Raw genomic sequence first — 21717 nt, forward strand, 5'->3', positions numbered from 1 at the left:
ACGGGGAAACACTGTCCGTGGTCTTATTATTATTAGCTTGACACACACAAATATTCATGTCTACATCCAGGAACTAATCTGCATTTATCATTCTGTGCCCAAGTGGGCAGATGGTGGGTTATTTTTAGATTCTGAAATGGTAACTTCCTATTCTGGGTAGCCAAAGCTTCATCCCCCTTTCCCTTCAACCTAAAGTGGGCCAGCTGCCCCACGACTCACAGGCCACCTCCTCCCCATTCAGAATCCATGAACATGAAGCTAATAGGAATCTTCTTTCTTGAATAGAAATTGAGTTTCCCTCAAAGAAAAATGACCATAGATGGGCATCCTAGGGCAGTGGCTGGAAATGGCTAAAGGTCCACTGAACTCCCTGGCTCTAATATACTAGAACTCTCTCCACCGCTTCCACCGTTCTACCCTGGGGAGGCGAGAGTTGGGATAAGATGGCTTGGAAGGGGCAACAATCAAGCAAACCCAACCTGTGGTAGTGGTTTGTGTCCACTGCATAGTATTTTTAAGACTCAGAAGCTCTCTGGGGAAAAAAAGGAAGAAAATTGGTTGTAATAGTATTAGGCCTGTAAAAATCTTAGACCGGGTGTGCAAGGCCCTAGTTTTTAAATTTTCCTCTTGATTGCATTTCTTTGAACATTCACTCCGACACTTGAACTCTAATTCACAATGCTATCGCAGGCTCGCCTTTATTAAGGGCTCACTTTCTGCCGAGCGTTGAGGTGCCTTTTTTTTTTTTTTTTTTTTTTTTTTTTTTTTTTTTACCTTCAGTCCCTCCTGTGTCTTTTCTAACAATCCTGTCATGTGGTTAGTATTATAATTTTCACTCGGCTGCTGAGGGAAGGGAGGCTGAGAGAGGGGGGCACCCTTGCCCAAGGTCACACAGTGAGCAACTGGGAACGTTGGAACTCAAGATTCTGCATCTTCAAAGCCCAGAGTTCAACTTATCCACCTGGCAATTCTGCCACCAATGTGTCCTCCAAAGCTTAAAGAATTATGAGTCTGAGATTGTGAGATTACACTACGATAGAAAGTCCAGCTTCTGTGGCGTGGAGATAAGAATGCGAGGAGACAGGGAGGCAGTCCAGCCCTGCGGGTAACGATGAGGAGACTGTGTATTGTGGGAAAATGCTGGGTTTGAGGAGGGTGTGTTTTTGGAGGACTTACATTTTCATCTTGGCTTGAAAGTGACCTTGGGCCATTTCTGAGCCTCAGTTTCCCTGTGTGTGAAGTGACATGATTCGATGTGGCGTTCTGAAGGTGTGGTATCTTTCTCGTTCGTGATCCATAGCGAGGTACAGTACCATGTGGCCACCTGCTGCCCCGAGCAGCTTAAGGTCATCAGGGTCAATTTGGGGTCTTCTCCCAATACCCTTTTTGTGTCCAGGTTTCAGTACTGTCTCCTCTGCCTCCTAATGTGCCTGCCCTTTGGAGAGGTTTTGAAATGAGTTGGTCATCTGCTGGGTACTTCACTCCCTGCATAAGAACAGAAACCACTTACAGACAGGAGTGAGGCTGGGGTCTACAGAGAGTGGAAAGCAATTACCGACAGCTTGACTGTTCAGTAAATTCAGACTCTGCAGTCAATTAGGAGAGATCTCAGAGAAACAGCTACTGGGAGTGAGATGTGCGCACCAGGCCACATTAAGCAGGCTGCAGTTCTGGCTCCCGGTCTGGTACTATTGAATGCTCTGGACCCTTGTCCCACAAGCTTTGGATTCTTAAACTGCCAAGGGCTGGGTAAATAGAAACATTCAGAGAAGGTAGAGAGAAGCCACACAGTCAGGCGTGCCTAGAAATTAGGTGGTGTTGGCACAACGTGTTGGTTTACCATGTAAGGTGCCCCAGCAGATGTTCTGACCAGTAAGGCTGGGGTGACAGGAGGAAGCCGAGCCCTTCAGGGTGAAGCCTGAGAGACTGCTCATCAGTCTGTTCCTGATTCCATACTCTAGTTCTGAATTTCAATCAGAAAGAGAATTTCAACTTTCCAGGCCTGTATAGTGCCTTCAAAAGGCAGAAGGGTCGCATAGACATAGGTGTATGGGGTGTCAGGCAAGGGGGTGTCATGGGAAGCGAGTGTTCTAGATAAGACAATGACAGCACCTGGTCCTTCTAATGGTGCCATGAGAAATCATGGATCTGGCATTGCTGGGTCTTTATTTTTCAAGGGAAATGGGAAATTAGAAAATCAACTAGTAAGAATTTTAAAAACGAGTGTCGTGAGGGACAATGAACTGGCTCAGTGAGTCCAGGTGCTGCCACCAAGCCTGCCTGACAGCCCGACTTTACTCTCCAGCATCCACATGGCAGAAGGAGACCCTGACCCCTATAAGTTGTTTGCTGACCTCTACACTGTGTACACACACACACACACACACACGTACATGCACACGCACATGCGTACACAGGCACATAACTTTAAAAATAGCATCAGCCAAAGGAAACATTGGAAGGGGTGTTCTTTCTTTAACCTAAGGCAAACACCTCACAAGACGGAGGGTCCTTTCACGAAGATATTATTAGTTAGGACATAAAAAGAGGGAGTCCATAGACACAGCACGGCTGCCACCTTGCAGGGCTGTGTGAGACGGTCAAGGAGTGTGCTAAAACCTTCCCTCAGTGGTTACGATACAGCCATTCATCAGGTGAGGGAGCAAAACTCGGAGGAGTCCAGGAACTTGACTGAGGTTATGGGGCAGGTTGGGGGAGGGGAGGTGCCTACCCAGCTTTGTCTTGTTCCCAAACCCAGCTGCATCCCCATTATGACATACTTGCTGTGTCGGTATCCTGGGGAAATGCCTTGAAGCAGTGTCAGACTCAATTCCCGGGAGAAGAGCAAACAGATCCTTTGGTGGGATATGAGTCTGGCTGTGGGCTGGACACCAGCCTGTCCTTATCCACCTCCCACCCCAAGCCCTCTGAGCTGTTAAGCCACGGAGGGCTGTTAAGCCAATTAAAGTCCCAACTCTGCCTCCTCTGACCCTGTAGGCAGCAAAGCCGAAAGCCATGAATCCCGCTCTCCCTAATCTTGAACTCATGGGCCCCGACTTTGCCCAGATAAGCATGGCTTCCTAAGCCAATTAGTGTGAGGAGAGCTGGCATGGGATCCCTCCCAGGCTGTCAGAGTCTGAGCACCTTGAGGTGGGGAGGATGGGGGGCAGTGAGCTCCTGGGGCCTCCCTCTAACAGCTCACCAGAGTCCAGCTGTCCCGTCGCTGCCTGTGTGTGCCAGCGAGTCCTACACCCCAGAGAACTTGTGCAGCGAGTCAGTGCTGCTGTGAAATTGGGCTCTGGGCTCCCCTCTGGGGAGCTGGATCTTTTGGTATACTGGGAAGAGCATGAACTCTGGATTCAGGGTCTCCATGAAAATCTTGCACCACTATTCTCTGAAGCCACCTAATCTCCATTCTTTCCAGAGTAGAGAGCATAGTTGCACCTGTCTTGCTTCTTGTGTTGTTTTGGGTTGAGTGAGGTAACACGTACAATGTACTTAGCAGGGTCTGGCCCCATCATTTAAGTACTCAAAACCCAGTGGCGGAGCAGATGAGATGTCTTGGCAGGTAAAGGAAACGCCATGAGGCTGGACAACCTGAGATCAACCCAAGGGCCTCACTCACATGGCAGAAGGAGGGAACCTGTGAGTTTTGAGTGTGAACTGTGGCACACACATGTGCACACGAAATAAATTTAAGTGTAATATTAAAAAACTGGCAGCAGGCAGAGGTTAGCGCCACTGTTCCGTGAGCAGGAGCCAGTGACTGGGTGGGGGCTGGGAGCCACAGTGACAAGGTGCTCATGTATTTAATCTCCAGATATTTATGGAGCACCTGCTGTATACCTGGAACTGTTCGACGTGCCAAGGATAAAGAAGTGATTAAGATGGCAGTGTGGACTGCAGTGGGTCACATAGCAGTAACGCTGTGTGAAAAGATGAAACGGGCTGGGGAGAGGGTCCAGTGGCCATGAGGAGCCTAGTCCCCACCTAAAAAGCCACATGTGCCTGTAACCCAAGTGTTGTGGCGGGGCATGGAGACAGGAGGGTGGCTGGGACATCCACTCTGGCTGCTGGATGAAGAATGGATAGGAGGGAGGTCAGGGTAAGTCTGGACACAGGAAGAATCTCGTAAGATCTCGGCGAGCAAGGATGGGGCTGGACCAGTGAGAGTGTGGCAGCAAGGGAAGGTCTCTACCTCAGGCTGGGCCAACAGGATCTCTTTCTTTCTCCGGTCCTCCCCGGTTTCCTCATTCATATAGGTGATGACCACAACCCACTCCCTAGAACCGGCCATTTTCTGTGACTTTGGGCAAAAGTCAATATTTACCCTTGTCTTGGTAGCGATGTTATCATCCTGTGGCTTAGGGTGTCATGACCTACATAATATACATATCATGTTGAGCACCTCGCCTGGAACACAGAAGCACTCGACTGTAATTAGTCCTTGCTGTTTTCATGATTATGTGTAACGTCAGTGATAAGTTAGGGTCTGTAGTCCTTCCAAACGATGTCTCGGTCGTCTCTCCATCATTTCAATCCTGGTACCCATTTCCTGTGTGTTGGTTATGAGTCTAGGATTTTGACTCATCACACCCACATCTGAAACATGTTTACAACCCCTTCACAAATGTTCCTCCCTGCGCTGACTTGGCAAGCTTGTTCCAGGGGGCCTCCCCACCCTTCTCCGGGGAGACCCTCCCCAGTGCATTCTGCACTCCGCCTTCCTTCCCCCTGCCATCAGGGCAGCCACAGTCCACAAGAGCTGCTCTTGACAGACACAGAGGAGGCACTTAGGCCCTGTCCTCTGTTTGATCTATAAAGACCACACAGGCGAGAAACCCTAGGGAGCCAGGAGAGAGAGGGCTGCGAGGAAATGAGGAAATGGCTTTGAACCCCAGCAGCTGGGGCAAAGGTCTCTGGGGAGAGGAGGAGGCAGTTTGAGATCTACTCTGGCCTTTGCATTCATCACCCTGCCTTTGTGAAGGTGTCCAGATTCTTACCCTGGGAAATGCTATCAGCCTCCCCCGCCATGTCCTCTCTGCACCCTACTCCACCCAGAGGCAATTGGGGATCTTGGATCTGATATTCAGGAGCCCCAAGGTGCCCCTGGCTCCTCTCTCCCCCAGCCTCCATCAGGGCTCTTGGCTTCACTCTTTGTCTCCAGGCCCCGGAAGCAAGGCACTAGTCCATGATGCCCAGAAACTGCTTCCTCCATCTGCCTCCTTTCTCACTCCCCTCGAGGGAACCTCTACACACCCTTTGAACTGGTTGGTTCTGTGTTGTCAGAGAGGAAGGAGCCTCAATTAAGAAAATGCCTCTGTAAGATGCAGTTATAAGGCATTTTCTTAGTAATGATCAATGGGAGAGGGTCCAGCCCATTGGGTTTGGGAGGACACCTCTGGGCACCTGGGTTATATAAGAAAGTAGGCTGAGCAAGCCACAAGGAGCAAGCCAGTAAGCAGCACCCCTTTGTGGCCTCTGCATTGGCTCCTGCCTCCAGGACCCTGTCCTGTTTGAGCTTCTGTCCTGACTTCCTCTGGTAATATGATACAGCAAGGTGGAAGCATAAGCTGAAGAAACCCTTTCCTCCCCAACTTGACAGAGCTTTTGGTGATGGTGTTTTGTTGCAGCAATAGAAACACTAAGACACCCTTCAGGGCCACACTCCGAGTGCCTTTTCTCAAAGCTTTCCCTGAACAAACCCTGCACCACCCTTAGCCTTTCACGCCATCGTCCACTTCTTCATCCAGGGGAAAGTTGTCTTTATAAGCTAAGGTGAAAATTGCTTGGCAGTTTTTTGTTTGTTTGTTTGTTTGTTTGTTTGTTTGTTTATGGAAGAGTTATGCTTTCCAGCCTCACCCAAAATTGTGTCTTTGAGAAGGGGTTTGATTAAGGGAGACTTCCACCTGCTGATTGGATTTGGGGTTTTGTTTGTTTTGAGACAGGGTCTTACATAACCCAGGCTGGCCTCCGTGGCCACTGAGATGCTCAGTGGCCTTGAACTTCTAGTCCCCTCAAGAGCTAGGACCACAAGGCATGCATCAGCACTCCCTGGTTTGTGTAGTGCTGGAGAGCTTAGTCCATACTAGGCAAGCACTCCATGACCTGAGCTACATCTCCAGCCCATAATTAGATAGTTCTTGCATTGTCTGAGGATTTTACCTCTGGTTTTTAGTTCACAAGGACATAAATAATTACATTCTTTTGTAATGTATTGTAAAAATATGTTATAAAAATCAGATGTTTTGATGGACATGGTGGCACCTGCTTCTTTAATTCCAATACTTGGGACACAGTTTCAACGCCAGCCTGGTCTACACTAAGAGTCAGCTAGGGCTACATAGAACAAGAACCCGAAGAACCAAAACCCTATCCCACTGCCTGCATGGTTTTCAATGATCCACCTGACCTCTCAACCTTGCTTTCTTCTGATCTTCCAAGAAGGGATAACAGTCCCTGTGTGAATGGCCATTGTGCAGGCATGTTGAATTAATGCAGGGAACATGTTTTATGCGTTATCAAGCGTCATTCAGCACATAGTAGTGCTCAGTGTTAGCTAGCATTATTGACCCATTTTACAGATGTGAAGATGAGTTACGGAGAAGGCTAGCCTTCCAGTTGGTAACAAAGCCAGGGCTGAAAACCACATGGTCAAGCCTCCTGAGCCCACCTGTGTGAGTTCTAAGTCACCCTGCCTTTCTGCTAGTTAAGTGTATGCGATTGTAAAAGTTTTTAAAAATTTATATATATATACATACATACATACATACACACACACACATTTGTATGTGTGGTGGTTGGGGTGATGTGTAAGTGTGTGCACACGAATGCAGTGGCCCTCAGAAGCTAGGAGAGGTCACTTGATCCTGGCTTAAGTTACAGGCAGTTGTGAGCTGCCTGATGTGGGTGCTGGGAGCAAGAGCAGCAAGTGCTTTTAACTGCTGAGCCATCTTTCCAGCTTTGATTAAATATACGTATTTTACTCTTCTGCGTGAGTGTGTGTTTGTGCCTTCATATGTGAGTGCAAGACTGGGTATGTTGTGGGCATGTGTAGAGGTCAGAGGGCAGCCTCGGGTGAGTCTTAGCCTCACACCCTGAGACAGCGTTTCTTGTTGCTTTGCATTTGGGTACAGCAGGTGATTTGGCCCACCACTTTCTGGGGCTTTTCCTGTTTCTGCTTCTCATCTCACCAAAGGAGTATGCTTACCTTACTGCAACACACACACACACACACACACACACACACACACACACACACCATGGGTGCAGGGGATTCAAATGCTAGACTCCACACTTGCACACAAGTGCTGTACCCACTGACACACACACACACACACAAACCCCGTTTTCTCATAGATGGATCAATCACGTGTTATTTTGGGAATGAGAAGAAAAAAATCAGAAAAGCATCTAAAATGTTTTATTTTAATGTAAAATAAAAGCCTGCTGCATTCCAGGCTCTTCCTTAGCTCTTCCCCTGGGCTCATCACTCATTCCTGTCACAAGCCTGGGAGGCCTGGCCTTGTTCTTGCTACCTTTAGCAGCCTTGCACCTAGCCAGCTCCTGGTTGAGGAGCGTGCTGGAACAGGTTTTGGATTCATGGCTGCGGTATCAGAACTAGGGCAGTGTAAAAACCTGCAGCTTGGGCCCAGCAGTGAGGTTCCCTGGGACTCCAGCCTCAGCCTTCAGCTGCCAGGGGGCTAAGGATAAGATGGAGCATGAAAACTTGAGTCCAGTTCCCCAGAGGTAAAAGGCCTAGACGGCTTAGGAGATAGAAGAAATAAAATTCCTTGTGTGAAGTGGGTGCTTAATAACACTGGTTGAACCTTTGAGATCAGAGTCTTGGGCAAGTCATTTCCTGGGTCTGCAAAGTTCAGATGGGGGGCTTGAGGGTCTGGGGCTGAGTTTTCCCAGGGCTTGGGAAAGAAAACAGAGGAGAGGAGCATTCTGGGTCCCAGGCAGGTCAGGATATCATCCCCTTGTAGCTGTGTGATCCTGGCTAGAGGTGCTCTGCCAGCCAGAGTTTATCTATAAGATAGAAGAGAGTATGGTTCAGCCTCTGGGTTCTTTCAGAGGTGACGTCATCATGCGCCACAGAGCGCATCCTCAGAAAACAGTGTTGCTACTCTTATGGGCAAAGTCCATTCTATGGCTTAATAACCAAAGGGGAAGGAGATGGAGAGGAGCCACCAGAGGTCCAAATCCTCAGTAATCCTCACCTACTGAGCCCCACCAAGGAAGATCCTTGTTTTGTGACTCCACCACAATGTGCACACAGAAGATCCAAAGTTACGGGGAGGTGGGGTCTTTTGCATAAAAGCCAGAAGACCTCACAGCTCTTACGAGGGCACAAACGCCCACCAGCAGAGGGTGTGGAGGAGGCAGCTAACTGACAGAGATGTTGTAAGCAGCGACTTTCTTTTTCAGTTTAAAGGACAAACTAGATTACTGTAATGCCCCTTATGGTTCAAATTCACAGCCCTGACTTCGGGTCTTACATGCTGCTGGACTGTCATGCTGCAGACCGAAAATTGGTGACATTTGGGGAGACCCAGCCTGGGATGTGTTTGTCCCCCATAATTTTATCTCACCTACTAGCAATTGCTTTCATTTTATGCATTTGCCTTTTAAATTCAATTCACCTGGTTTTTACACCGCTGGCATCGAATCCAGTACCTCGCACATGCTAGGCAAGTGCTGTATCCCTGAGCCATAGCACTGGCATTTTTTTTTTAAGCAACATTTTAGTTTTTAGTATGCAAAATCCTAAACATATGCAAAAGCAGAGTGACTAGGCTGATGAGCCTCACATTGTGTCATTCACGTCATTGATTCCTGGCCAAGCTGATTCTACAGAGTTCAGTGCTGTCCGCTGACTCTGTGGGGTCCGCAGTGTTCTTTGTCGGCCCTGTCTAATATGGTAGCCCCCAGACACAAACCACAGATCCCTTAGGATGGAAGCGGGGGGGGGGGGCTTGACTCCAATCTCCTGTGACATCTGAATTTAATTTAAGTGACTTTAATTTCTTCAAGTTTATTTTTATTTTGTATGTATGAGCGTTTTGCCTGTGGGTATATATATGACCATGTGCAGGTATGCAGGCGTCTGTAGGTCAGGGGACGTTCTCCAGGGTCGTTTCTTCCACCTTTGCTTTAAGGCTGGAGTCTCTCATTGGCTTGGAACCTAAGAAGGCTAGACTAGCTGGCCAGTGAGCTTCCAGAGTTCAGCCTGTCTTAGACTCCCAGTTTGACATCATTACTGGGCTTGCAGGTGTGAAGTACCATGCCTGGCCGATCTTCCTTTTCTTTTCTTTTCTTTTCTTTTCTTTTTTCCTTTTTTTTGAATGTATAGAAGTGTTTTGCCTGCACCTGGCCTACACATGTGTGTGCTGGGTGCCTGTAAGGGTAGATCAGAAGTGGCCATCGGATCCCCTGGAACTGGAGTTATGGGTGGTTGTGAGCCACCGCATAGGTGCTGGGAACCAAAGCCAGGTCCTCTGCAAGAGCAACAAACTCCCCAAAGCACACACGGGTTTTCTTTTAAAATCACGTGATAGCTCTTTTTAATTAGTCGCCATCATTTTCAACTTGGGACTTTCCATTTTGCATTAATATCCTAATTGCTGGCTGGCCTTGAAAAAATTGGAAGGGAAAACAAAATGAAGCCCCTATCGTTGAATTGAATCCCCTCTTCTCCCAGGGTGTGGGTGGTTGGAGCTGAAGTGTGGCTGCCTCTTTAGATAGGGCATGCCTCTATAGCTCCCCAGAGCCCCAGAAAACGAAATCAGCCTAGTCCTCAGAGCACTGGCATTCAAAGGTCCAACTCTGCTTCTGGAATCTTTGCCAGAGCACAAGCAACCAGATGTGACTCTGTCTCTCTGTGTTAGTTTCCAGGTAGCTTCAAATATCACCAGGCAATTAGAATCACCACCCCTTCCCACTGCCTCCCGACATCCCAGCTCCTGCCCAGGGGATAGGAGGCGGAGAGCAAACAAAGGACCCTCAGAGCTCTGAGCTTTAGTCTCTCCTGCACATTACCAACCCATGACATAGATGGCAAAGTTGAGGTCCAGAGAAAGAAGGGAAGTGAGAAGCCATAACCTGGTCCCAAATACTTTGCTCTAGAGCAGCTCTCTGTGTTTCTACTAAACAAGAATGTGGATGCTGGCTGGGCACTGGGGAGAGAGGGCAGAATGAGAGAAAGTCACAGGTTTTTTTAGTTAGGGCCTAAAATCAGTGGCCGGAAGTATTTGGCCTGCTGCCAGCAGGGAAGAGGGGCTGTGACTCTGCAGAGGCCTGTGAAGGAGGAGGGAGACAGCCTGGCTTCCAGCACCACATGAAATGGGAGCCAAACGTGTAAAGTCACATTCTTTACTGACATTTAGGATTCTTTTGGCTGCCAACCCCAGGGAGGGCCTATTTTCGAATCCTTGCAGGAGTGCTCATAATTGAGGCACAAACCAATGGGAAGAGATGTTGAAGCCATCCTTTCCGGGCTGTGGGACCCACAGCATAGTGGGGTCCAGGCGCCCTTTGATCTATGTCCTGGCCAAATGAGGGACATCACCAGTGCTTTCCAGCTGTTGGGCTTGGGCTGAGTCCCTTCTTCAAATGTCTGGTCTCTCTCTCTCTCTCTCTCTCTCTCTCTCTCTCTCTCTCTCTCAGCCTATCCTTTTCTCTCACCTGGCAGCTGACCCACCCTCCACTCTTGTCCTAGCGTAGTGAGCTCTCCACAGCAGCCAACCATTACCTCTACATCTACCGCCCCTTTTAGAACCTTCCTGGGTCATGGAATGAAGGCTGAATCAGACAGTAACCCCTCATCTCCCACTCCCCCTCACTCACCTCAGGACATTTGCTCAAGTTGTTTCCTCTACCAGAATCTGTCTCTCTCCCCCTTCACTTGCTTAGCTCACATGTCCAACTCAGCCTGCTCAGTAATCCTGACTTCCAGGGAATCTTTTCTGATTGCAGAACCTTCTCCAGTCCCATTGGTATCCTCCGTGTTGGAGCAGAAGACCTTGTCTGGACATAACATGTTTTTCTCCTGTTTAAAAGATGATTTAATCAATGCCCAGGCCTCCGTTATTAAAAATAGTTCCTGCAGATGGGTGAAATCTCTGTTTGTCTGCTCCTGTGTCTACCATAGCTCTTGGCACATAGTAGGTACTCAGAAGTGTTTGGGAAATAAACATCAAGTGGGGCTGACAAGATAGTTCAATGACAGAGCACATGCTTAGCATGTACAGGGCCGTGGGCTGGATACCTGTCCTCCCCAAACCCCACCACCACATCAAATGAACCTTTCCTTTGATGAGATTCCGTATCCTCATCAGAAGATGGGCTCCTGTTCATAGACATTATGTGGCTGCAGTGAAGATTTTAGCAAGACACAAAACAGAATGTATTGGATGAATGGCAGTTACTTTCTGCAGTGGTAGAGACCTCCCCAAAGAGAAACTTCCTGTTGAGCATACCTAGCCAGGTCTCCTCTGGCCCTCTGTTCTTAAGGACAGCTTCAGTGGGACAGCCAGCCTTGGCAGAAATTACCCTCCTTCAGTTATTCTGACTTTTTTGTTTTGTTTTTAAATGGTCTCACTTTGTAGCACAGACTAACTTGGAAGTTACTATGTAGCACAGGCTGGCCTTGAACTCACAGATATCCTTCTGCCTCAGCTTCCTTGTTTTATATTTTGAGATAGGGTCTCACTCTATAACCTAGGCTAACCTCAGACTGGTAATCCTGCTTCAGCTGCCCGAGAAGATCACAGAATTACAAGCAAGTGCCATTGTGCAAGTACCAGGTTTCCTTCCTGACAAGGTCTCTGAGCTGACAACTCCAGGATGCCCTGTTTAAGTGTCTGGAACCACACTACCTCTTTCTGGTTTCCCAGTTTAGACGAGAGGTTGGTGCTTACTGTGAGTTGATATCATCAGTGAGCCCTCGCACACTGTTCTTCATACAAAGAAGTGAAGGGCTTGGGGGGAGGAGTCCTGCTGCCTCCCCAGCCCCACCCTCGGCCTGCACTGCCACAGGACTGGGCCCTTGTTGGAGACAGAGTTCTCAGCAGGCCTACAGGCCTACAGGCTGCTTCCCGGATGCAGCAGGCAGAGCGGGGGAGCCTCTGGAAGCTGCTGTGGTTTTGGCCCAGAGCCCCGAGGGGGAGTGGGGAGGGGCGAGAACACACGTTCAGAAGCTCGGGGACCGACAGATGGAGGAGCTGAAGATGTGAGAGACACAGACAGACAGAGAGGAACCCAGAGTCAGGAAGAAGAGAATCAAGCAGGGGAGGACGGCTGGAAAACGGGCAGTCATGCCGAGCCATGAGCTGAGCAGCAGGCCAGCAGATGGACCAGTCAATGAAGGACCAGAAGCCCCAGGCAGACAGATCCACAAGAAGAAAAACAAAGCTTGTGTCCACAGGGCAGACAGGCTGGTTCCAGAGCCCAGGTCAGACTGTCAGATGAACATAGTATCTGAAGAACAGGATGGTTGATACATAGTTTACAGCATTAGACAGGTGGGCTGGCGCAGGGTCCAGCAAGAGACCCCCAGATTGACCATGGCAAAGGAATGGCTAGAGAAGACTGACATTCAGGGAGCTGACACCACCAACAGACAATGACCTGAGGACTGAGGCCAGGCTTTCTTTTCTGAATGGAGACTAGAAACGATGACAGAAATATTACCTCATGCTAGAGACCCCATCTCTTTCCTGGGGTAAGCCAGGTGCTGAGCCCAGAAGTTTCTCAGGAACACTGACCTCCCTCATATCTACTCCCAGACCTACCATGCCATGTGCTCTGGAAGATGCTGGGTCACAGGGGTGACCTGGTAGGGGAAGAAGAGTGAGTTCTGTCCATTTGTTGACCCTGCTGCGTGCTCATGGAGGTCATAGGGTCCTGAGGGATCCCTGGGTCTGGAACAGGTGGATTCAAACACTCTTTGCCTCTCTACTTCTCAGGCTGGGCCTTTTTGCTCCCAGCCCCACCTCTTTATGCTCACTGGTTCTTTAGATTGCTCTTCTAGAGCATGCTTCTTCTCTTTTAGCAGGAGACTGTGAGTCAGAGGCTGGCAAGATGGCTCAGGAGACAAAGGCACTTGCTACCAGTCCTTACCACTTGATTTTGATCCCTGGGTCTTACATGGGAGAAGGAGAGAGCTGACTCCTGCAGGATGTTCCCATCCTCCCCATGTGGCACATACATGCCCCCCCCACAGTAATGAATGCAATAATATTTTGTTTGTTTTAGAGACAGGAAGTTAGAAGCGACACAACAGGGTTCACATCTGCAATCCTAAATCTTGGGAGGATAAAGCAGGAGCAATCTCATGAGTTTGAGGCCATTTTGGAATATTTAGCAAATTCCAGGCCAGCCAGAACTACAGAGCAAGACACTATCTCATCTCTGTACCTCTGTAACGTGGGGACACAACCTGCAGGGGTCTGTTGCAGTGCCTGCTCAGCCCGGGCTTCAGGCCATTGGCATCTGAGAATCAGAGAGTAGCCTAGCCAGGCTGGAAGGGCACCAGGGAAGACTTCCTGGATGAAGAACAACAGAATGCATGAGGAGCGGGGTGCTGGGAGGTGTTCTGTCTTTGCACAGCCTGAGCCAGGGAAGCCCGGGACCTGGGAAGACCAGGAAGGACACACACAAGACTTGTCAGTTCATTCAGCATTTGTCCCTGCCTTCTCCCTGTGCAAAAGCAGAGGTCGCTCTGGTGACCAATACAAACAGGTCCCTGCCTCATGGAGCACTAGTGATGGAAAGAGAGAAAATGTCTAGGAGCCGTGGATGGAACTCAGTTGGCAGGATGCTTGCATAGCGCACACAAAGCCCCGGGAATGATCCCCGTGCTTCACAAGCAGGGGGATGTGGTGTCTCTCACCTATGCTCCCAGCACTCAGGAGATGAAGGCTGGAGGATCAGAAGGAAGGATGTGATGGACTAGACTGATCCTTGGAGGCTGGAGGCACCAACGTGGGATGGGTGGCTTTTTCTAAGAATGTGTTAGGGAGCTGATGAGCCAGCCGCAGCAGGAACTGGGGAAGGTTGTTCCAGGCTGAGCACTCGACAAGTGCGGAAGTCCTGAGTCTGGAGCAAGTCTGGCAGGGAACTCCTGATGCAGCTGGGGTGTGGAGAACAAGCAGACAGTGGTTTGAGATACAGTGAGAGAAACGGGCAGGCCAGATGGTTGGGAGCCGGCAAGCTGAGGAGAGAAGGTTGGGGTCTGTTTTGAATGTGAGAAGAGGCCGGTGTAAGGCTTCCAGAAAGCAAATGACCTGATCTGCTGGGCTTTAAGAATTCCCTGCTGGAGGGGGGTGCTGGGAAGAGAGGAGGGAGGGGGCACCCTTGGGATGAAAAGTAAATATAAACTGGAAAAAAAATCCCTGCTGGTTGCTATGTGTAGAATGGACTGTAGGGGGCAGGAGTGGGTGGACAGAGACCCCACTGGGAAGGCTGCTGCGGATGTCCTGGCAAGGGATGAGGGTGCCTCACCCAAGAAATGGATGGGAGTGGCCCGGATAGCAACTCCGGTTTTCTCCACTTGAGATGGGGTACTTTCTGTGGGTGTTACCAGCCCCACCCATGGTGACATCTGCTTCTTTCGACTTCCTTTCACACTGAGCAGGAGGTAGCGTGCAGTGGGAGTTCCTGGAGGAGGTTTGAGAGCAGTTGCTTAGCGGCCAGAAGGAGCCTGAGACCTCCACTCAGTACATGCTCCTCTTCTCTCCACCACCACTACGTGCACAAATCTCCACAGTTTGCAAATTACTGTTAACTCTATCACTTGATGTTTACAATGGGGGAGGGGGAAATAAGGTTCAGGGAAGCAGAGACTACCCAAGGCTTCAAAGCAGGGTGCAGGGCAGGGCTGGGACACAAACCCACAAACCCATTATACAGCCATCTTGCTTTTGGGATCTTCATTCTGGTGACTGTGGCACAGACAGGGTGACAGGTGCCTGCCCTGTCCCAGAGAAAAGGCAACTGAAGCCAGGGAAATGAGGTTCCATGTCCTGGTCAGTGTCCCTTTAAGACCCCAGTGGCTCAGCATCTATCAAGCATCAAATGTAAATTATATATAACCAGATGAAAGCCAAGTTGCAAACGACTAGCTGACATCATGTTGTGTTTTGCAGACATTTAATTAAACATGGATTAATTTCGATTCTGCAGTTCTTTCCCTGTGTTTTGAAGCCAGTTGTCCCGACAAGCCTCCAACACTGTCATGAGCGCAGGAGCACCCCACAGGCCCCTGGTAGCAAGTAGTTCTTGCTGGCTGGAAGGAGCAGCGACTGCCTCGGTGCCATCCTCAAGAGGACAAGAGTGAGGCTGTGCTCAAAAAGGCCTTTTGTCCCTGGGCTGCAGTGTGGTTTCTGTGCTACCCTCAGACCCTCAAGCTCCACGGCAGGAGCCTCTTTCCCACCCCTCCCCGTCCCAGTCCTGGACGCTATGAGCCCTTTGTCTGTGGTTAGCTGGAAACTGGCAGAGGGAAGAGCAGGAGTGGGCGGGGAGGTAACAGGAGGCCTGCCAGGTGGTGACGATGCTGGCAGGGCTGGCACCTCCCTCAGCCTAACCTGGGCGGAAACAGATGGTCTTCTAGCCTCAGAGAAACTTCCAGGGTATTGCTTTTCCCCAGCTCCCCAGGCCCCTTCACGTTGGGCCAGCTGGCCTCTCCTTTCTCTTCGAAGTCAGAGCCACAGGCATGAGGAAGAAAGTGAGCTGGAGGGCTGGGGAGGTGGAGGCCTGGAATGAAGGTCTGTGTTTGGGGCCTCACCGATGGCCACTCCCAGGTCATTCTCTTCTGCTCTGCTGTACCACTGCCTCAGCTCAACCCTGTCAGCCTGGAGGACCAGCCCCAGCCTCTGCATGGCATCCCTCCAAGCCAGCCCTCTGAGTGCACTTTCAAGGCTCTAAGCTGATCCTATCGCCACCAATTCTGGGGTTCAGAATCCAAATGAAACTTACGCCAGTCCAGATTTTTTTTTTTTTTTCAGGGATGGAAACCAGAGCCTCGCATATACTAAGCATGTGCTCCATTGTTGAGTATCATCCCACCCCCCTGCCCCCTAACCCCGCAGCCTGGAACTGGCTGCAGAATTTGATGAACTTTCTCAATATGATGAATTCTAAAATTCTGGTCTGTCTGTGCCCCTGTCTCATTGGACCTGTCTAGGCCCGGCCCAACAAACCTCAGCTTATCCCCTGAAAGTGCGTGGGCTCTCATCATCTCTGCTCCTTGCATCTGCCTGTTCTTCTGAATGCCCTCCTCTATTGCTGTCCTCAAGTGTGTACAAGGGCGGGTGTGCGTGCGTGCGTGCGTGTGTCAGATTTACTTATTTGTATTGTATGTGTGTGGGTGTTTTGTCTGCAAGTATGTTTGTGTACCATGTGAGTGCAGTGCCCACAAAAGAAAGCATTTGATCCCTGGAAAAGAGGTGCAGAGCTGCCGTGTGGATGCTGGGGATAGGACCCTGGTCCTCTGGAAGAGAAGCCACTTCTTACAGCCAATGAGCTATCTCCCAAGCTTCCCCCACCCCCACACTAGTGGTTTTATTGTATTTTATTGCTCAATTGGTTTATTGACTTGTTTTTTGTTTTTCCAAGACCAAGTCTCTTTTTGTAGCCCAAGCTGGCCTTAAACTTGTGGTCCTCCTGACTCAACCTCCCAAGTGTTGGGATTACAGAGAACGCGTGCTTTAAAACCGAAATCAAAACCAGGCTTGGTGGTGCCTTAGGAGGGAGGTGGAGGCAGGAAGATCCAGCTTGAGCTAAGGCGGCTGAGGTCAGCCTGGGTCACATGACAATCTACCTTAAAATCCAACAAAATACTGGCATGGTCGTGCGTACCTGTAACACCAGCACTCTGAAGGTGGAGGCAGGAGGATTGGGACTTCAAAGTCATCTTGAGCTACTTAGTTCTAGACCAGCCTGGACTACAAGCAATGATGTCAGGAAAGGAAGAAAAAGAGAGAAGAATGGGGGAGGGAGAGAAAAGCTATTTCTTGCAGAAAACCTTCCCTGACTTCCCTCCCCCGACAAATAAGAAGAGTTTCCCATCTCTCCCGCATGGAAGCGTGAGACATGTACGGGCAAACCTCGTACAGAGCTAGGCCGAAGCACACCAACCATATGACTCAATGCCGCTGGCTGCAGGAATCCTATGTGTGAGTGGGGGTCGGGAGCAGGAGACCCAGAGAAACGGACGACATAGGGAGATAGCTTTTAACCCATCAGAGAAACACAGTCCAGTCCTGGGTCACTCAGCAGCCAATGAAACAGTCCCTTTCCCCTCCCGGCTACCAGGTGGGGATGGGTCAGCAGCATTAATTGGGGTCAAGAGTACCCCAAATTGGATTTTCTCGGACACCTTTTGGGGAGAGAGTCCATGACTTAGAACGCCATCTCGGGGGGGGGGGGGACACCCCTGTCATTATGATATGGAGGCCCTGTAGCACCATGGTGCCTTTCACAGGCTGTCAGCACACCAAGTGTAGAGTTGGTCCCCTGGTTCCAATGTCCTAGAAATGCCAGCACTTTCCGATCCCTAGTGCCTCAGTTTGAGATTCAGGCAATAGGTCACTGCATCTGCGCTGGACACTCTCCATCTGTTTTCTGGGGAGGCCACTTCTAGAGAATTCCTCTGTGAGTTAGACGAAGGGCTAACCTGTCACATTCATCAAAGATTTTCAGGGGCTGGGGAGAGACAGGTTCTGTGGCCACAGGGTGAAATTAGACTCAATTGCCATACCACGTGGGCACTGCTCTTTACCTTCCATCCTCTCTGCTGCCTGGGGAGAAGTGAGCCTGGACTCAACAGAGTGAATTAGAAGAAGAGTCAGGAACTGAACTCCAGCCTCGGATCCTTCCCTACCTGCTCCAAGGTTATCAGGGCTTGAATACAAGCTTGCAGCTATGTATTCATTCATCTGTGGATTGAGCACCTACTGTGTGGCGAGAGCTGAGTCGCTGAAGGAGATGGAGGAGATGTGAGCCTGGCCAGGAAGCTCTACCCCCGCGGTAGCAGAATGGGGTGGGGGTGGGAGGTAGGCTGAGGGGAGGTGGTCAGCAGGAGCCTGATATTTGAAACAAGAGTGAGACTTATTACCTAGGACTGGAATGGAGTTAAGGAATTGGGAGGGGTGTTTCGGGTAAAAGGAACAGCAAGTGTAAAAGCCCAGTGGTGACGCGGACCGCCATATGCCCTGAAACCTGTGGCCTGGAAGCAACTATTAAGTTTGTTGGGTGAGCAGCTTCCCTGAGGCCAGGGAGCAGCAAGTGGGTCAGGACTGGGGCCTGGCACCAGCTATGGTCCAGACAGGAGACCCATGGCCAAATCTCTTCAAGTTTCCAGTAAGAAGCGGTGTGGTCTGTGATTCGTACCTGGAATTGAGTTCTGGTTCCGCTGTTGGCTAGCTGTGTATGACCTTGGGCAAATGCTATGGTCTCTGGCTCCCAGTTCCTTCCTCTAAACTGGAGATGAGGATAGGACTAAGCTAAGAGCTAATGCGTGCACTCTGTGCTCTGCACCACACCGGGAGAGACCAGCCCACTTTTCAGCCCCAGGGTAGGTCCTGGAGGTGGGAATCTTGCCGGAGGGCGGAGCAAGTGGGAGGGAGGCTGGGGTAGGGAAGCGCCAGCCCGGAGGAGCCTGGACCTGAGCACCACCTCCCCCCGCAGGTACCTGCGCGCCCTGTACCTGGGGCTGCAGAGCCGCTGGCGCGGGGAGCGGCTGCGGCGACACTTCTACTGGCGGATGCTGTTCGAGAGCGCAGACGTGAGCATGCTGCGTCTGCTGGAGACCTTCCTGCGCAGCGCGCCCCAGCTGGTGCTGCAGCTCAGCCTGCTGCTTCACCGCGGCCAGGAGCCTGAACTGCTGACTGGTGAGCCCCACCCGCCACCCGCCACCCGCTGGCCCGCCGGGATACTCTGCGCCTCGCCCCGCCAAGGCAGGGCTGCGTGGCCAGGGGTTAGGGAACCACAGGCCCTCACCACCCTCTAGGCCTCTCCAGACCTCCCCTCGCGTCTGACTTGTCTTTTCCACTCTGCCACCGCGCCTAAGACACTCTGGGCTCCTCTTTTTCCCTTCCCCATTGCCGGGACAGACCATAGCTTGCCTCTCCCCTTCACTCCCTCCAACAAACTTTAGGCCCGTGAGGGAGTCCTCCGCCCTCTCTGTTCTACAAACTGTTTGAGCCCCAGCCTGCATCCTCTGGAGACCCCTTGCTTTACAGACCTGCCCAGTTACCATCAGTTTCCAGGGAATATGTCCACCTCTCCCTTGGCTGGATGCCCTGGTCTCCTCCCTTGCACCTGGTCATGCACACCCCACACTGCTCCTTCTGAAACACTCCAGTCCCTGACAGTCAGTGGCCACAGAAAAGCCCTGTCACCTGTCTCTCAAGCACTTCATGCTCTTCCCACCCACGCCCTGCCTAGCTCCCCCTCCATGTCTCAAGGCTCCATCACTAACTCTCAGGGCTCCCGGGGACACCTTCTGTCCTGTCTCCGGCCCTGAACGCAGGGTCCCATGGGGATTCCCCCTCCCTAGTTCTGCTTAGCTTTCCTTGCCCCTCTATACCCAGACTCATATCTTCTAATGGTCTCCTGGCTCTTTCATGACCTAACGATCCCTTCTTGACCTCCTCTTCTACTCCTAGAGTCCTGGACCCTAATTTCCCACCCCCCACCAACCCCACCTACCTCATACTGGAATCCTAGACTTGATGCCGGTGGAGATCAAAATCACCCCAATGTATTTCCCTTTAAGCTCCCATACCCACAGAGGCATCCAACCTCTCTCCCCGACTCCACCCCCATCCTTGGCCTTGAACACCCCCCAACCAGACCGTCCTCACACCTGATCCTCAGACCCTGACAGCTGCTCAGAACCCAGGTCCTGACCCAGAACCTCCTCCTCTCCAGACCCCAACCTGGACCCACCCCTAACCCAGCCCACCCCACCCCTACCCTGTCTCCACAGCTCTCTCCATCTCCGCCTCTCTTGTGTCCCTGGCCTGGACCCTGGCATCCTACCAGAAGGTGCTGAGAGACTCAAGAGACGACAAGCGGCCCCTGTCCTACAAGGGCGCGGTGGTCCAAGTACTATGGCACCTGTTCACCATTGCGGCCCGCACGCTGGCCTTCGCCCTCTTTGCCAGCGTGTACAAGCTCTACTTCGGCATCTTCATCGTGGCCCACTGGTGCGTCATGACCTTCTGGGTCATCCAGGGCGAGACAGACTTCTGCATGTCCAAGTGGGAGGAGATCATCTACAATATGGTGGTGGGCATTATCTACATCTTCTGCTGGTTCCACGTCAAGGAGGGCCGCAGCCGTCGCCGGGTGGCCCTCTACTACTGCATCGTGCTGCTCGAGAACGCGGCGCTCACTGGCCTCTGGTACTCCAGCCGAGACTTCTCCACCGACTCCTACTCACTCATCCTGGTCTGTGTGGTGGCCTCCAGTTTCGCCCTGGGCATATTCTTTATGTGTGTCTATTACTGTCTCCTCCACCCCAACGGCCCCATGCTGGGTCCCCAGGCACCTGGCTGCATCTTCCCTGAAGCCCCGGGGCCCTGTGCCCCTCCAGCTGATGCCATCACAAGCCCGCCGAGGTCCCTGCCGAGGACTACAGGCACTGAGCGGGATGGGGCCTCAGTGGGAGGTGAGCGAGCCGGGACCCCTACACCGCCGGTCTTCCAGGTGCGGCCTGGCTTGCCTCCCACTCCAGTGGCTCACCCCTCGCGGACAGAGGGGCCTGTCATTCGGATTGACCTGCCTCGGAAAAAGTACCCCGCGTGGGATGCTCATTTTATTGACCGGAGGCTCAGGAAGACCATCCTGGCGCTGGAGTATTCTTCACCGGCCACGCCCCGGTTGCAGTACCGCAGCATGGACACCTCCCAGGAGCTGCTGGAGTATGAGACCACAGTGTAGGCACAGTCTGCCTCCCCAAAGACACAGGCTGGGCTGACCCCACATTGACCGCAGTGTTGAGTCTGGATTTCACGACCACCAGGATAAGTGGAAGTAGATCTTTGGATCCAAGAATGGTCCCTTAGGGGAAAGGGTGGCCCTGTGGAGGCCCCAGGCCTCATTTTTAGCCCTGTGGCCCATTCCCTAAGTTCCCCTGTACCAGGGCACAGGGCATCAATTGGTGCTACCCCCTCATGAACTGCCCCACTCTCATGGGGATGCCATGTTATGCTTGGCACAGGGGTCTTCACCCTTTCCCCTTTCATTCCACATCATCCCTCGTGGGCCTGCAAGAGAAAGGGCATGGCCTGGGGCCCAGAGCACCCCTCAGGGAGTGTGGGGGAAGGGCTGCCTTGTGGTGGGAGGGGATCTCTGAGAGAAGGATGGGGAAGGCTGTGGGGAGTATCGGATGAGTTGGGGGGTCTCTGGACAGGGTTGGCACACTTCCTGTAGGAAGGGGAGCTGGACAGGAGAAGAATTAGAGGGGCGAGAATTTGGGAATCTGATTGTACACGTGTTGGAAGGATACAGAACCCAAAGGAGTGAGGGCTGACAGCAATATGAAGGGTACACGTGTGGGGTGAGGTGCCTCTGCTCGGGATGTGCGCTTGGGAGGAGCTCTGTTATGGATGAGGTCTGGCCCCCTCGGGTGAAAGGTCACAGGTGCTGTTTGTTCTAGATGTGCATCTGGGTGAAGCTCTCAAGCACAGCAAGTAAAATGTCTGGGAA

The 21717-nt window shown here is 51.4% G+C and overlaps 1 protein-coding gene across 1 annotated transcript in view; it reads left to right on the forward strand.

The window, feature by feature from the left end:
- Xkr7 (XK related 7) overlaps positions 1-21107 on the forward strand; it is a 21601-nt gene extending 494 nt beyond the window's left edge. Inside the window, exons 2-3 of the mRNA XM_055618010.1 lie at positions 18691-18893; positions 19994-21107. Coding sequence (XP_055473985.1) covers positions 18691-18893; positions 19994-20949 — 1159 coding nt within the window. The 3' untranslated portion in view covers positions 20950-21107. The remainder of the gene's footprint in view (positions 1-18690; positions 18894-19993) is intronic.
- Positions 21108-21717: the final 610 nt, after the last annotated feature.

The sequence above is a fragment of the Psammomys obesus genome, unplaced genomic scaffold, assembly GCF_907164565.1.
Source record: "Psammomys obesus unplaced genomic scaffold, mPsaObe1.curated_primary_1811, whole genome shotgun sequence".
Classification (NCBI taxonomy): Eukaryota; Metazoa; Chordata; class Mammalia; order Rodentia; family Muridae; genus Psammomys; species Psammomys obesus.